This window comes from Apium graveolens, chromosome 7 (assembly GCF_009905375.1).
Source record: "Apium graveolens cultivar Ventura chromosome 7, ASM990537v1, whole genome shotgun sequence".
Lineage (NCBI taxonomy): Eukaryota > Viridiplantae > Streptophyta > Magnoliopsida > Apiales > Apiaceae > Apium > Apium graveolens.
The window spans coordinates 197136668-197153717 of record NC_133653.1 but is presented as its reverse complement, the minus strand read 5'-3'; the positions used below and the strand labels follow the sequence as shown (position 1 = coordinate 197153717).

Here is a 17050-nt window from a genome sequence, read left to right as displayed (position 1 = left end):
AACAACAAACGAACTACCACTTGTATAAGTGAAAAGTGAATAGTCGGCAACAGTTTGCACAAAACCAAGACCCAATAAAACTGAAGCTACTTTTTCGAACCAAACACAAGAGGCCTGTTTGAGCCCGTAAGTGGACTTATTCAATCGACAGACTACATTAGTACCATGTAAAGGGTGCCCCTTTAGAATTTCCATATAAACTTCCTCCACTAAATCTCCGTGGAGGAAGGCATTATTAATATCCAATTGGTGAAGATCCCAGCCTTTAACAGTGGCCAAAGCCAAAAGTGTACGAACCGTAGCCATCTTAGCAATGGGAGCAAATGTGCTGTGATAATCCTGCCCCTCAATTTGAGTAAATCCCTTGGCTACTAAGCGAGCTTTGAACTTGTCTAAAGACCCATCAGCCAAGTATTTAACCTTGTATACCCAATTGCACCCAATTACTCTTTTTCCTTACTCTTTTTCCTTGTGGAAGAGAATCAACAATAGTCCAAGTATCATTTGTTTCTAAAGCCAACAGTTCCTTTTGCATAGCATCGATCCACCTAGGTTTAGTTTTGGCTTGATTAAAAGTGTGTGGTTCTGGTACAACAGTAGAGTGACTAACAGCACAGGCAAAAACTTCAGTAGAAGGTGAATAGTGTGAATAACTATATTTCTGTGGATTAATAGGACAGTCTAAAAGGATGGCATTAGCTCTAGACACAGTAGAAGGAAGGACTGGAACTACATAGTCTTTCATCCAATTAGGTTGAATTTTATGTCGTAAAGAAATACGTTGTGGTGGAAGTGAATCAGTGGTGATATGAGGTGGAGAAGAAGTGTCTAATGCTGACAAAGGAGGTGAGGTAGATGAAGTAGACAATTCAGGTGTGGATGTGTGATTAATTAATTCAGATGATGATGGAGAATCTGATGTAGGATTAGCAAGAAAAAAAGTATCCAGTGGTGTGTCATGTGAATCATCACAGTATGAGGTGGTGGGTATGGAAAAGGGCAGAGAATCAGAACATGACAAGTTAGTGAGACAAGGAAAAACATCCTCAGTGAAGACAACATGACGAGAAATGTGAATTTGTTGAGTAATAGGATCCAACAACTTGTAACCCTTTTGAGAAATAGAATAACCTATAAAGACAGTTTGCAATGCTCGAGGAGCAAGCTTGTCAGATTCATGAATTGACATATGAGCTAAGCAACGAAAACACGAAGATGATCGTAACATGGTGGTTTGCCAAAAAGCTTCTCATATGGGGAAATAAAACCCAAAACAGAACTGGGAATGCGATTAATAAGATAGGTAGAAGTAAGGTAGACACTCTCCCCAAAAAGAAAGAGGGAGATGAGACTGAAAAAGGAGAGCACGGGACATCTCAAGTAAATTTCTATGTTTGCGTTCTACACGTCCGTTCTGTTGCGGAGTGTGTGGAAAGGTGGTCTGGTGCATAGTACCATAAGATGACTTGAAAACTCTCAGAGCATTGTTAAGAAACCCCCATTATCAGTATGAATGCATTTAATTGTTGTGGAAAATTGTGTTTTAACATAAAAAAAAAATCAAATAGGGATTGAGAAACATGTTGCTTAGTGGGCAAAAGAATAGTCCAGATAGCACGAGAACAATCATCAACAATAGTTAAGAAATAACGACAACCATTATAAGTGGGTGTCCTATACGGGCCCCAAACGTCACAATATATTAGTTCAAAAGGACTAGAAGCATTTGATAAACTTGAAGAAAATGGAAGCTTACATTGTTTTGCTAATGGACAAGTAGTACAGGACTCAACAGATTCATTACTTGAACAATGGGAATCAATTACATGAGTTTTGAACAAAATATTAGCAGGGAAATGACCCAAACGTTTGTGCCAAAGAGAATACGATGAAGTAGTAAAAGCAGTGAGGACTGGAACAACATTGGTATTGCAGAGTTGGTAGAGACCTCCACTGAGATTACCAAGAACCAATGCCTTCGTCCGGTATTGGTCCTGCAAATAACACGTGCTGGACGTAAAATGAATGGCGGAAGCCAATTGAGAGGACAATTTATGGACTAATAACAGATTAAAGGTGAAAGAAGGGACTAATAAAACCTCATGGATAAGAACAGAAACGGAGTGAACGAAAACAGAACCAATATGAGTAACAAGAGCACTCTCCCCATTAGGAAATTTAACAGTTAGTGGTGTGACTAAGAGAGTAACATCTTGCATCAAATCAATGTTGCAGCACATGTGATTCGGGGGCCCGGTGTCTAAAACCCATATGTTCTGTGAAAATTGTGCAGAAGATAATAAGGAATAAGCAGTACCTGCCAAGTGTGTGGCAAAGCTGAAAGAATTTTGTGGAGTGGAGAGTGGAGGTGGAGTGTTGAGACTTTTCATAACGGAATGCAACTGAGTTTGAAGTTCTTCTATTCTGGTAGTAAGAGAAGCAGAGTGAGAGACAGGAACTGCATCTACACTAGGCTGTGACTGAGAAACCTGAAGAGCAGCAGGTTTTGAAGGATTTTGCTGAAATCTGGAATACTGAGGTCTGCGTTTTCCTTTGTTATTGGGGTGAGCAGGATGGTCAAGAGGATAGCCTATGAGTTTGTAGCATTTTTCCTTAGTGTGACCCTTCATATGGCAATGAGAACATTCTTGAACATGAGCATGGGAATTGTCACTGAACTTGTTAAGAATATAAGGAGAGGGGCTGTGACTTGATGAAACAGAGGGCATATTAACCATCATAGCAATGGGTGAAGAAGTAGACTCGTGGTCTTATCTCTGTTTTTTCTCTTGTTAAATAAGCATGAAAGCTTGATTAACACTAGGCCAAGGAGACATCATGAGAAGTTGGCCTCGAGCAACAGTATAGCTTGAATGAAGTCCCATTAAAAACTGTATGAGACGAGTTTTTTCCATCTGTGATTCCCACTCTTTATTGGCATTATAGGGTGCACTGAATGACAGGTGATAAGGCTCGAAGCTCATCCCAGAAACCTTTAAGCTTGTGGAAATAGAATTCCACAGAATCATTCCCTTGTTCATGTTTAAACAAAGCACGTTGAGCTTCATAGAATTTATGACCACTAACTGCTGAAAAGCTTTCACTCAACTCATTCCAAACTACTGCAGCATTGTCCATGTAATTCATACTCTTACTAATGTCATCATTGACAGTATTCAAGATCCAGGTAATGACCATGTCGTTGACTTGACACCAATGAGCATAAAGAGGAGAAGAAACATCAGGAGCCACAAACTCACCAGTAACAATTGCCAACTTCTTTTTGGCAGATAAAGCAATTTGCATAGACCTTTTCCAGGATGCATAATTCTCATATCCTGTCAGTTTCTTAGAGATCAAAACCATTCCAGGTTGATCGTTATTATGCAAAAACAGAGGATGTGCATTATTATCAATAGAAGTGGAAGAATGAGTGTTGGCGTTTGTGTTTGAAGGAGATGTGTTTGTGTTTCTGTTTGAAGGAGGTGTGTTTGTATTCATTGTGTCAGATAGTAAAACAACTTGAGCTTAAGTGCAATTAGGAGGTGAAGACATAGACGACATTCAACGAACACGAAAACAACACGATCACAAACAACAAGATGAATACAACGACTACAATATCAACGATTACAAGATGAAGACGTAGATGAATATCGATCAATATCAATCAGAAACAATTGCAAGACTCAAACAGAAACGATTACGAAACCGATACAATTGAGATAACTCAATTAAGCACAAAAGCAACATCGCTATATAAACGATTCATTAAAATTCAACTAAACGTGAACATCTACCAGAAACAAGAAAATTGATATGAAGTAGGAATATGATCAAACAGTTTGTAGGCGAAATGAAAAACTCACAAAGCACCAATCGATATGTCCAAGAGATGAAGACGACACAGAGATTGTCGAGATGATTGCGGAAGAGAAAAGCTCTGATACCATCTTAAGATCCTCGATAAACTGCTACAAACTTGTATATATGTGTAGATGTAACTAAGATAATCAACAATCATGGAGGAAATGAGATATCCATTAGAGAGGAAAAGTTTAGAGATTTACAATATGATCTAACTAACTCTCCAAGAGCTAACAAAACAGAATATATATACAAGAAACGGTTATGATAAACAGTACTCCTTATCACAGTCAACTAGTAAAGCCTATTTATCAAAATGTGATAAGATAGGAGCAATAATAGTTCCTTTTAGGGCTGCGCAAAATCAAACCGAAACCGGAAAACCGAACCGAATCAATTTCGGTTCAATTCATATTACAATTTCGATCCAGTACGGTCCAAGAAAAATGGTAATTCAGTTTTTCGGTCTATTCAGTTCGGTCCGATTTTGGACCGAACTGACCAAATGATCGGCCCTAGTTCCTTTACAAAAGTCACCAATTCGGGTAAAAAGACAAACCAAAACAGTAAGCAATTTTAAGTTTAAAGAGAAATTCTAAAATTTATGATTGCATGAAGTTTTAAAAATAAAAGAAAATATCCGTATACAATCTTTAACATTTGGGAGAGCTTCTTGAGCTACGATAGTGTGTATTTTTTTTAAACAAAAGGTATTTGCATTACTTAGATAATATCGCTTTTGAGTACATGATTTATAAAATCAGGTGGAGTGCCATGCTTTTTTTTAATTCGGTATCCGGCCAGCTTTCGCGCATCTCAACTAATACGAAGGACTGCTAGCAAACTCATACCCACCGAGAATGACAATCCACTTACTTCCGTGTCTCCCAGAGGATTCGAACTTGTGACTTTGGGGGTAGTAAACCCCTAAAGTCATATTCTAAACCAACTAGGATGCCACTCACCAAGGCCAGATATAGAATGCGCAACATTTGCTAATAAATGAGCCACACAGTTCATGTTGGGGTTAAACCCAATAGGTAGTATGGTCTTGGTGATAGAAAACATAATTGAATTGGGTAATAATTGTATGGGTAGACAATTATTATCATAATTGAGTTGGGTAATAATTGTATGTGTTGACAATTATTATTATAATGGGAATGGGTAATAGTTGTATGAGTAGACAATTATTATTGTAATCATATTAGGTATGTCTTGTTGGCTAAGTTTGTGATGGCTATATATACATAGTCATGTTATTGTTTTGATGCATGCTTGAGTATTGTTTGACTTAAGTATCGCTTGAGTGAATACCGTTTGGTGAGATTGATTGTATTATTGATAATTGTTTTGATTAATAATACAAGTTGGGACGTGGGTTTTTCCGCGTCATATATTGAGTGTGTGTTTTGCATTGTTTGTTTGGTTCTATACTTGTGTGTGTTCCCCCTAATAATTGGTATCAAGAGCCAAGGTTCATGATGGAGAAGGTTGGGGGATTTGAAATTGAATTGTTTAATGGAAGAAACAATTTTACCTTGTGGCAAAGTACAGTAAAAGATCTGTTAATTCAACGAGGGTTATATGCGACTCTCGGAGGGAAGAAGCCTACTGAAGTTGATGATACAAAGTGGGGAGACATGAAGTTACGTGCGGCATCAACGATCCGGTTGACCCTTGCACCGGAAATCAAGTATGATGTTCTTGAAGAGGACAATGCCAAGAATTTGTGGGAGAAGTTAACGAAGACTTATCACTTAAAGTCTTTGGCCAACAAGCTGTTTCTCAAGAAAGATTTGTTTGGGCTCAAGATGGAAGAAGACGGAGATTTAAGAGATCATCTGAATCGTTTTAATGGCTTAATCAACCAGCTAAATAATTTGGATGCAAAATTAAAGGATGATGACAAAGCTGTTCTACTACTAGTGTCTCTACCGAAGAAGTATAATATTGTGATGACTTCTTTATTGGTTGGGAAAACGAAGTTAGATTTGGATGAGACTATTGTTGTTCTTCTGGAGGTCGAAAGATTGATGAAACAAGAATCGAGTGACACATCTGATGGAAGTGCATTTGTGGTACGTTCGTGTGACACGAAAAAGAAGTATGCTAAGAAACATAACCCTAATATCAGGTGTTTTTATTGTGAGGAATTGGGTCATATACAATTTATGTGTCCAAAGGCAAGAGAAGACTTGAGAGAGTTGAAGAAAAATCGAGGGGGTAGTGTTTCGCTTGTAGAAGCTGATGAAGATGTTCTTTTGGTTCAAGAAGAGAAGGGATCAAAAGAAGAATGGGTGCTTGACTCAGGATGTTCTCATCACATATGTGGTAGGAGGGAGCGGTTCTCGTCCTATAAAAAGTGTGAGGGAAAGATTGTAACTTTACCGAACGGTAAAACGGTAAAGGTTGCTGGCATTGGTGAGGTAACAATGAAACGTCACAACGGTCGTGTTCAGAAGTTAACTCAAGTAAGATACATACCGGAGTTAAATTGAAATCTGATTTCGTTGGGTAAATTAGTTGATTTGGGATATACTGTTATGATGAAGAACAGTATGTTGAAAGTCACTAAAGGAGATTTAGAGATACTCAAGGGTCGAAAAGATAAGAGAAATCTTTTTGTACTAGAAGGAGGGGTTATTGTTCGAGGGGAGGTATTGGGCGATCGACGTCGATGGCTTGATGGTGACCGTTAATTCGGTTGTGCATGAAATCATATTAGGTTGAAGGGGAGGATTGTTGGGGTTAAACCTAATAGGTAGTATGGTCTTGGTGATAGAAAACATAATTGAATTGGGTAATAATTGTATGGGTAGACAATTATTATCATAATTGAGTTGGGTAATAATTGTATGTGTTGACAATTATTATTATAATGAGAATGGGTAATAATTGTATGAGTAGACAATTATTATTGTAATCATATTAGGTATGTCTTGTTGGCTAAGTTTGTGATGGCTATATATACATAGTCATGCTATTGTTTTGATGCATGCTTGAGTATTGTTTGACTTAAGTATCGCTTGAGTGAATACCGTTTGGTGAGATTGATTGTATTATTGATAATTGTTTTGATTAATAATACAAGTTGGGACGTGGGTTTTTCCGCGTCATATATTGAGTGTGTGTTTTGCATTGTTTGTTTGGTTCTATACTTTTGTGTGTTCCCCTTAACAGTTCACGGACCTCTACACAAACTTTACTAGCACCTGATCAAAGTGAATAATTGTGTGAAAATAAGATTCTCCTCCTCGACCATTACACGCCATAGCTCACACCTATGAATCTGTCTCGGAAATACAGCACTCAGTCCCGAGTAACTTAGCCCAAGACAACGCTTCTTTAAGACTAAAAATTCCATTTTTTCAATCTTTTCAAAAATATTTATTTAATGCAAAAGATACCTGAATATGAGAAACATAATTAACCCTCCCCTTCCTAATCAGCAACACATATGAGCTTTGTGCACAAACTTCAGCCTATTTCTGGATTCAGTAGAAGCGAAAGACCATTATCAGATCAACAGAATCTCCAAAATATATCTGCTCAATTAAATATGAGTCGAGCCACCTCATTTACCTTGGTATCTTGAAAAACAGGCTTCCACTTTTTTGTATGACGCGATACCTAAATTCGAATCATGTATCTACTATCTTCTTGATTGCATTTTCTTTTTCTTAGCATGACATCCTTTTTAACACATTCTATGCTGGTAGCCCTTTGACATTGAAAGAATCTATAAGTGCCCCTTGTAGACTTTAAAACCTCGTAGACACGTTCTAATACTGGTTATGGAAAAAAGGAATTTAGAATGATAGCTCTCATTTGTGACTGAAGGCTTTTTTCTAGTATTGATGCAGAGATCAAGTCTCTGATACGAACTCCATAAAGTTATCAGAATAATACCTTTAATTCTCACCGAACAACACTGGTGACAAGGCATCGCCTTAGTCCGTGGGATTTGGAGTTACAGATTCTGGATGTCTATGAGGTGAAAGAGCAGAAATACCTCCGGACGTGAAACTTTAAATCTTAGCAATTGAGTTTTTGCCTGCATCTTGGATTAACCTACCATGTCCACATGTATCTCAGCAAATACGCCACTAATAAGCAGTTGAAGAGTGGAGCCTATGTACAAAATAAATACATATAATCACGACAAAACTTCAGTTATTTAGAAAATTTATCAAAAGCCCACATATTTGGAATACCTGATCTTTGGTTCCGGCGGTAGATTGACTTGTGTGGAAGGTATCAGGAACAGGTTATTAGATGAATTGGAGGTTTGATAGGGCTATTTGAATAATGTTAGATGAAGCCATGAATGATCGAAAGGTTGCAGCAAGGAGACAGGTCAGACAGAGTGGCATACAACAGAGTAACAGAATTAACAAACTTTTGAAATAACATGTCCGAAGTGGACTATCAAAGGACCCAGGAGTCCAGGACCCTGCTACAATATGGAAACCCAGGCAGCGTACCTTTTCAATAACTAACTGTATATTCCTTTTATTCAACTAAAGTTTCCACTTACAAAATTTAACTAGGTTAAAACCTTTCCAGTATGAACAAAATCCTCATTTGAAACACGGACATAATGGTAAATTCATCAAACTCATCATTTATCTGGTTTTTCCTGAAATCGATTTCATTGCTTATTTTTATCACCGAAAAATGATACAAAAGCCAAAGAAATGACTGCCCCTCCACTTCAGATCAACTAAAGCTTGTACAAGCATACATGCTGCATAATTAAATGCTGCAAACAAACATGAGGTTTAACATAATCATATAACTTTAAAACATGTAGCCATTCTATAACTGGCGAAATATAATGTATAATCCGCTGAACAGCCACGCATCCACCACCAGGCACAAAAGTCGGTCGACACCTAGAATATCGAAAACACCCTCGAGCTAATCTAAAATTACAAAACTAGTCTATATATCGGACTACAAAAGGATTGTGCCTCAATCCCAGAACTGCGACAACATACCATTTGAATATTACACTGTGTACTACCTGATTTTAGTGAAGTCCCCTTATATATCCTATAGGTTAAAAGCAAATCCAGGTTAAAGGAAGTCAGAGTCGTCGACCGGCAAAAAGGGCACAAAGGTTAATTTATGTAAACCTTGTAACTCTATCTATTCTACATACCCATTTATTATCTAGTGCCCTCGTAGTTTGATAGAAAGCAATAATAGCAAGGAGGTTCTCGACCCTATATTCAAAAACAAGAACTGGTACATATACACATTACACATAAATGCTGCTAACAAAAAAGAGTTTCAACATAATCAGAGAAATAAAAACTTGTATCACTGATGACACAGAAAAAACAGAACTAAGCAAAGCCCACATGTCTATCATTTCAGCGTCATTAATAATCACTACGAAAACAGAACATACTTGCATCCAGCTACCAAAGCTTGAGATGGACTACACCCGCATACGGTAACCACCAACTTCCAGGGCATATGCTCCCTCCCTCATATCGATCATGACTGTCTCTATTGGCTTGAACTCCTTTAAATAGTCGTGGGCATTAAAAATAAATTTGCAAGTTGAATTTGTAACCTTCACCTATAATTTACACAAGTTATAGTCATAGTTTAACATAATACTAAACACGTTTACTTGGCATATCAAATAAAATAACGATAAACAAACCTGTCTAGATATCATGTAATGCCCAGCAGCTCTAAGATAGTAACGAGCATTATTGACTAGAAAAAACCCCTCCTCACAAAACTAATAAAACATAACAAGTTCAATGAGAGGATGATATAACACTACTTGAAAGTAATTTAATTTGAATGCATGACCCCTTGTTTTGAAGATATTAATAAAGCACTTAATAGTGAAGAGTACAAAATATAATATTAGACATCATTTTACGAAAACAGTGGAGAACCTGCTGCTCCGGATGATGATCAATCTCGAAGAATATCACGTCCACCATTCCAACAAGCATGCGATAAGAGTAATGATCAATAAGTTTCGACTTTATTGTCAAAACATTTGGTCTGTTGCCTGCCATGTCTGCAACATCATCGGAAAGCCCCACCACATACACCAAACCCTCCTGCAAATAAAATAGATATGTTTTCAAACTACTATTAAAGCACACATCTAGACAGGATATAAATGATAGAGATAAATGACCAACAATTAATTACATAACTTACCAAGCCAATAAGATCAGACAAATCAGAAACTGTACGTCCACATACATTTCCGATGTATAAAACACGAGACCCAGGTTTCTGAAAAAACAGAAAATGAAGCATATTTATTAAAAAAATGATTAATAACTAATATGCTATTTAAAGCAAAAACAAAAGATAATACTTACAATCCATATATTGCTAACACCTTGATGGATTGCAGCACCCAACTTCGATCTGAGTGGATCCCATATTCTGTACTCGACTTCTGTTCCATCTTCATTCTACGACATAAAAATTGAAATAAGTCTAAAGTAAAACTGGGTCGGCAGATGGAAACAAAATGCTTGCATTATTCGCATTCAACATTGATAACACTAAAGAAAGGTCAAAGGACCAATTTAGAGCATTTTAAAAACTTCAAGTCAGTACTAATGCGTTGGTCTCGAAGGGTTTAACATGGTGACCTGTAGACTTGTAGATTTTTAGGTGTACCTAGGATTATAGGGATTATATTGTGGCTCTGGAGATTTCTTTGGTTCTTTAATCATGGTAAGTTAAGGTCTCATATGCTAGTTGGACTTTGTAACTATACAGTAAAATAAAAATTAACTACACAAAAAAATTGAACCATGATTTCTTACAAGGGTCTGTCAAGTTGTTCATATCAAAATCAAAGACATTGATAACAACAATGTCGATGATAGATGATTTTGGGTGCTATGATGAAGTATAAGTAGGTGTCAATTGAAAGAACATATCAGGGTACATGTGATGGATTTTGAAGTTGTACTTGATTAGCCTGGATACTTTTGGTTTCTATAAATTAATAGCTCTGATCAGTTTAAAAATATAGATTTTGCAACACTGTGGTGTGTGTAGTCAGAAAAGGTATTCAACCTAAGTGAGTTAAAAAATTTATAATTAACACCAAGGTAGGTTTATTAACTTTCAGTCATTTGTTTCGGTAGTAGTCGATAACTTGATATATAGCTTAAGTATACGAAGTTGCTATTGGAGAAGTCAAATAGGCTAATACAATGTACTGGTCATATGGAAGGAAATATAATGTAACTTAAAATATTTATGGATACACAAATCAATTAAAAGGCAGATCAATGGTCTTGTATAAATCAATTATTAAGAGGAAGATACATAAATCAACTCACCTGCACGTGTATTAAATTTTCACCATAAAGAGCTTCACCTGGAACTAGATTTCTTGTGCACAATATATCCTTGTCACCCTTGACACTGAACAATCCTTCAAATCTGTGCAACACAACCCTGCCTTTTTCTTGTATAGTGCGCGCTTGGTTGATGCGAAGGCGGGCAAGATAGAGTTGCGCCCTGTCCAACTCTCGAGGCTGCATGTAGCATGTAATTTTGGGTTAGTTTGGAATCATATACATAAATTCAGTGCAGGCGCAGTAATAAAATTGGGGGGAGGTGATTATTTTTCATAATTAAGAAAAAATCTTGTATAAAGTTAATCTTAATTCTGGTTTACTCATATATTAATCAGCTTCTTGTGGGATTCAATTTCTAGCAATCTTATATTATAGGTGCACTTAAAACCTTTTTTAAAACAAAAGTACAGTAGAACTTTCCTTTCAAAAAAAGCAGAGTAAAACTTGATTATACATTTTATAAAATTATTAAAAACAAATCATAAATATTGCAACTGTTTTCATTCTAACAAAATTCATAGTAAAGTCATATTGGGCTTTTAATATTGGACACCATGCCCAAGTTAGTGCAGAGTGTAAAGTCTCTGAGCAAAGATGAAGTCGCCCCCATCAAAGATCAAACTTTAAAAATGAATGTGTTCATATGATATAAAATCAAACAGCAGTAAGTATAGAAATTGATTATACACAAACAAACGAGGATATGTAATATATAGCACTATATATACACTAAAACTTTCCTGCAGGTTACAATCAAAAGTGCCAGGAACTATAACAACATACCTGCAAGCAGATAAATTGGCCAATTTTCTCTGGCAAACCACGCATGACGTCACTGATCATATCAGAACATATGCAGGTCAGTTTGGTTTTTCTTACGATATGGTCTGACATCATTGCATCAGTAATTCCAATGCAATAGCGATTAGGTTGTTTTGGAAAATTATTCAAGAGGAACTTTATTAGCTTTTCAGTGACAATTGCTACAGAAGAAACAAAATAAAAGTTAAGGTTAAAGAGGATAGGATAGGATAGGGGGAATAAGTAATTTAGATGGAAATTAGCTTACACTTTGATATAGCATCCATTTCGACGAGAGCTTCCTGCTTTGATGAAAATGGTAGATAAGCTTTGAGCTCAAGGGGTAAGGGGGAGCGGTTAATGTATTCTTCTGCTGCTTCAAACTTCTCATTGTCGACATGAGCAATTCCATTAGCAAGAAAAAGAGTGTACCCAGTAGCACATTCAAAAAGAAGATATATGGGCGTAACTTCCTAAAAAACGTTAATCACCAATTACAAGCCTATCAATCAAACCAATTTCACAAGTTAAATATTGCGATAGTTTTGAGAGAATAGCGGGCATATATCAGAAATTATAACAAATACTAACAATCAACAAACAATATATACAACAGTATAATCTTGACTATAATATCAACAAGGATAATTCAATATTAATTGAGCGAATGCTTAATCTCGAATTCAAACATAAATTATTTACCCTTCCTCGCTCACATTCCATTTCTGCAATAGTGCAGGCGCTTTTTCTTTTGACGGTCACAATACTGGCCATCGGAGTTAAATTCCTGAGTTAAGAAGATGATGAAAATGGAGGGAGATTTTTTTAAGCTAGAACCACTTTATATAATTTTTACTAGGGCTTCCATTTAGTGTGGGTTGGGTTGTTAATACAAGTCGGGCCACGTCCTACTTTGAACCCAAATATAGAACGACTCCCCACACCCAGAAGATAGTCCACCACAGACTAAATAAAAGATTCTGTTGTGAATATGCTTCATAGTCTGTTTGATGAGAGAGACGTGAATTTGATCCTCTCAATTCCTCTAAATCGTAACGAACACGATGTCTTGTACTGGAGAAAAGAAAAACTGGGGTGCTACTCGGTTAAATCAGCATATGTGCAGATTCAAGAAAAGAAAGATGTGCAAGCAACTGGCCCAAATTTGAGGTGCTGTAAAAGACTATGGGCTATGAAAATATCTCCAAAGATTAAGCATTTTATGTGGCCAGAGCGTCTTACTAACAAAAACTCAGCTGAGATCGAAGCATGTAGATATTACTGAAGTATGCCCCTTATGTAATCAAGAAGCAGAAACGATCACTCATGCCCTGTTAAGTTGTTCTTATGCTAAGGAATGCTGGAGTCATATGACAGGAGGTGCCAGTTATTCAGACACCTTCAATGACTGGTTCTCTAATACATTGGAATTTGGAAGTGATGGACACAAAAAAGAGACAACAATCAGCCATGCTATGTTGGGCCATATGGAAGAGCAGAAACGATCTCGTATGGAATCAGCGTAACACAGAAGTTCTAGAGGTGGTGGTAGTCGCAAAAGTGATCCTTAATCAATGGAAGTACGCTCAAGACAAAACATTTGACCTTACTCTTAGTTTTCTAAACGAAGAGGACGGGGATGAGCGCTGGATGATACCACAGGAGAACAAGATTAAGGTAAATTGTGATGCTGCAATCTTCGAAGAAACAAACACATACAGTTATGCATTTATAGGAAGAGATCACGCAGGTGCAGTTTTGGAAGCTAAGTCAGTATGTCGTATGGGCAACATTGCACCAGAAAATGCAGAGGCTATTGGAGTGAGAGAGGCACTCAGTTGGATTAAAGAACAGGAAATCCAAAACGCAAGGGTGGAAACGGATTGTGTGGTCGTGGTACAAGCAATGCGAGGTTCTGTTATACCTCGGTCGTATTTTGGCAGAATAATCAATGAGTGCTCAGCTTTGCTAAGAGAATTAGAGGGCAAGAATATCAGTGTGAAATTTGTTAAAGATCCGCAAATTCGGTAGCGCATTTCCTAGCCAGGTCTACCAATTCTATTGTTGATCGTACTTGGGCGGGTGAGTGATAACCACCCAGAGTTCATTAATGTATTGATGAACGATATGAATCATGAATGAAATCTTCTTCATTTTGGCAAAAAAAAAAAAAAAAGATTCTGTAAGTGCGCAAGTGAGACTAATGCTCTCTATTTTACTACCTCTGTCCCCTTTGTTTATATAATTTACTATTTACACATATTTTGAGACTTTTATAAAATATAATTTCATAATATTTTTTAAATTTTTTTTAATAAAAGTTTAAACATGAAACTTTTATTCAGAAAAAAAAATTAGAAAAATATTATGAAATTATACTTTAAACGAATATTAAAAATGTGCCTAAAAATAATGTATAGAATTGAATGAGGAAGTAGTAATTTTTGGTATGTTTCTAAACTACTCTGCTATTAACTAGTTTTACAACACATCCCATGAATAATTACTCATTGCTAGCTTTAAAAAAAATTGTTGTTTTACATTATTTCATATTAAGAATTTAAAATACTTGCCACACTTTCATTATATTACATAATATTATCCCGATGTCGCTATTTTTATTTATATTTTTATTTTATATTCATGTGTTTAAATTATTCATGTAATTAATAATTTATATTTTAATTTTGTCACAAAAATTTACTAACTTACAAATTATAATTTATCAAACACATTATCAACAACTCATAGGTAATTCATTAAAAAATTATCCAAACATCTACATAACTTATAAATTACATTATTCATATCACTTATACGACATTTTTTAACTTTATATTATAAGTCACATTTTTAAAAAAAATTCAAACGGACCCATAATTGAATAAATATATGATTTATTTGACAGAGAAAAAATGGTTCAATTTAATCGAGGTCTGACACACTTATCCGTGTGTAATTTGTTTATACACAAGTTAAAAAACCAGTGTGATTATGGTGTATACAAATTTTTTATGTTATTCGAAAATTTATATATTTTTATGTTATCAAGATTCCCATATTTAATCATAAAAACTCTATATTAACATACATTCTGAAACTTGTATATCATATTAACAAAATAGACTGAAATGGAAACTGTTCCCCACCCATCGTTGGATGAGATATTGCGGTAGTACTCACCTGCCGCAATGAGATATTGCGGAAGACAGTAATAAAACATTACTGATGGTGTATCTCAACCAAAATAATTTACCGACTGAAATTTACATTGATGAAACTATATATTTTGAAAAGATATGTAGCATCCAGAACAAACTTGCCATTTTGTGTACATGCCTAAAAGCAAATTGTGTAAATCATTTACAACTCGAAGGTAGACAGTGCTCTGGAAAAAAAAGAGAAGGTAGACAGTGCGGCAGGAAAACCACTTTTTGATGAATTAAATTGATGTAAGCTTCCAAGTAAAACAATCAAGAGTCATAACCCATCCATGCTTCTCACCAGTTACTGTGATTTCAAGAGCTCCATCTTGGTTATCCTGATTGGACGTTGATAATACGTATAGCTCCTAGTAGGATCAGGTCTGGACTCCCTGCTGCGTCCAGTCTCGCACACAATTAGTCCAGACTAATCTAGTTCTGGCAGTCCAACCTTGGGAAGTCCCAGAACGTAAGGCACATACCCAAACGCGTGATAGGGACAACTGTCATTCATCAATCATGAGCGCAATCAGGGCACATGCCAGGATATCCTCAGAACATTTCTCAACCAGTCGCATCCTGACACGTGTGAAGCATCCACCCCATCCAGGTGTCCTCCGCTCCTAGAACCAATGACTACGATTCAAAGGTACCAACCCCAAAACCTTATCCTTAGGCTATAAATAGCCCAAGAAGGTAAGATTTTGGGGTTAATCACTCTCTGACACTCATATACACACACAACAACCTTACATTTCTATCTATCTTCATCTTTCCCAAAAGTAAGTTCTTACTCTCATACCGGAGGCGCCGCGGGACCCAAGCCCCCCTTCCGGTGTTGTTTTGTAGGAACCCCACGACAGCTACACCACCGCCGCGACGAAGGATCCAGGTACGACGTCGAGGAGCAGCCCCGCCACCAGGAGTTATTATTTGGCGCTAGAAGGAGGGACTCTCCATCCTTGGGTCTCGGTGCCCCTGGATTCACCTTCATCAGTAAACTCTTGAAAGAGTCCATTTCTTTAACTTGTAAGAACCCAAGCTACCAAACTCTCTCATGAATATGAATGTTGTTTATTTAAGCCACGTTTGTGTGTGCTCGTTATTTTAGGCCACGTTTGTGTGAGCCCTATTTCGTTTATTTAAGCCACGTTTTTGTGTGCTATTGATAGTTTCGATTGTTTGAGAACCCCGAGTTTGCTTTAGTTTGCATATTGCTTTTGTGTCCAAAAGCCTAGCTGCACTCATTCTACCATATTGTTAACCCGTCCCAGAAGATTGATTGAACTAGTCCCGGAAAGCTATTTGTTATTGTTCTGGATAGTTTTTGCAATTTTCAAAAAGCAACCTTAGATCGATATTGTTAGTTGGAAATTTTTGTTAGTTTTTGTTGTTACTTTTGAGATAATGGCAAGAGCAGGAAATCATACTTCTGAGAGACCCTCTGCTAGTACCCAGGTTCAGGAGCCGGACCACTCCCAGGCTCAAGACCCGAGAGCGGACCGAGAAATACTCCAGGAGCAACCATTGCAACACACTCCTGTTCTGGAGAGAGTGGTTAATCCCCGGGACGCTAGGAGCCTCATTGAGCTGAACCAATACAAGTACACTAATGTCCTGGTGGCTGAAGAACATATGGCCAACCTCACCAGCAATGAACTAGCAGAATCAATCAGACTCTATAGGCAAGAGCAAGCCCGGTTTCTTCCGACTCTATAGGCAAGAGCAAGCCCGGATTCAGGAAGAAACCGGACAAGAGGAGGAGCCGAAGGAGTCCCGGGACTCCCAGCAATCTAAGAGATCTGTCTTTGA

At 36.9% G+C, this 17050-nt stretch overlaps 3 protein-coding genes and 1 long non-coding RNA gene across 4 annotated transcripts; all 4 read right to left on the bottom strand.

The window, feature by feature from the left end:
• Positions 1-415: 415 nt before the first annotated feature.
• Positions 416-1189, bottom strand: LOC141674316 (uncharacterized). The gene has a single exon (XM_074481043.1). The coding sequence runs from the start codon at positions 1187-1189 to the stop codon at positions 416-418; it is 774 nt and encodes a 257-aa protein (XP_074337144.1).
• A 1751-nt stretch (positions 1190-2940) lies between these two features.
• LOC141674315 (uncharacterized) lies at positions 2941-3501 on the bottom strand. Its single transcript, XM_074481042.1, has one exon. It carries the CDS (start codon positions 3499-3501, stop codon positions 2941-2943), a length of 561 nt encoding a protein of 186 aa, XP_074337143.1.
• A 3446-nt stretch (positions 3502-6947) lies between these two features.
• On the bottom strand, positions 6948-8029 carry LOC141672617 (uncharacterized). The gene is made up of 4 exons (XR_012555615.1): positions 7780-8029; positions 7453-7658; positions 7278-7358; positions 6948-7159 (listed from the first exon to the last, which is right to left on the bottom strand). It is a non-coding gene; the product is annotated as an uncharacterized LOC141672617 (long non-coding RNA).
• Positions 8030-8466: 437 nt separating this feature from the next.
• LOC141672616 (rRNA 2'-O-methyltransferase fibrillarin 1-like) lies at positions 8467-12202 on the bottom strand. The gene is made up of 7 exons (XM_074479262.1): positions 12018-12202; positions 11214-11411; positions 10233-10328; positions 10066-10143; positions 9792-9962; positions 9548-9628; positions 8467-9460 (listed from the first exon to the last, which is right to left on the bottom strand). The coding sequence occupies exons 1-7, from the start codon at positions 12129-12131 to the stop codon at positions 9317-9319; spliced, it is 882 nt and encodes a 293-aa protein (XP_074335363.1). The 5' UTR covers positions 12132-12202; the 3' UTR covers positions 8467-9316.
• Positions 12203-17050: the final 4848 nt, after the last annotated feature.

What these genes read in the sequence shown, in the direction of transcription:
- LOC141672616 (XM_074479262.1), bottom strand. Translation starts at nt 12,131, where the DNA reads ATGATGTCAGACCATATCGTAAGAAAAACCAAACTGACCTGCATATGT. An exon ending in GCCAATTTATCTGCTTGCAG is followed by an intron (nt 11,412 to 12,017) that starts GTATGTTGTTAT and finishes TGCTACATGCAG; the next exon opens with CCTCGAGAGTTGGACAGGGC. An exon ending in ATCATCATCCGGAGCAGCAG is followed by an intron (nt 9,629 to 9,791) that starts GTTCTCCACTGT and finishes ATGTTTTATTAG; the next exon opens with TTTTGTGAGGAGGGGTTTTT.
- LOC141674316 (XM_074481043.1), bottom strand. Translation starts at nt 1,189, where the DNA reads ATGTCAATTCATGAATCTGACAAGCTTGCTCCTCGAGCATTGCAAACT.
- LOC141674315 (XM_074481042.1), bottom strand. Translation starts at nt 3,501, where the DNA reads ATGAATACAAACACACCTCCTTCAAACAGAAACACAAACACATCTCCT.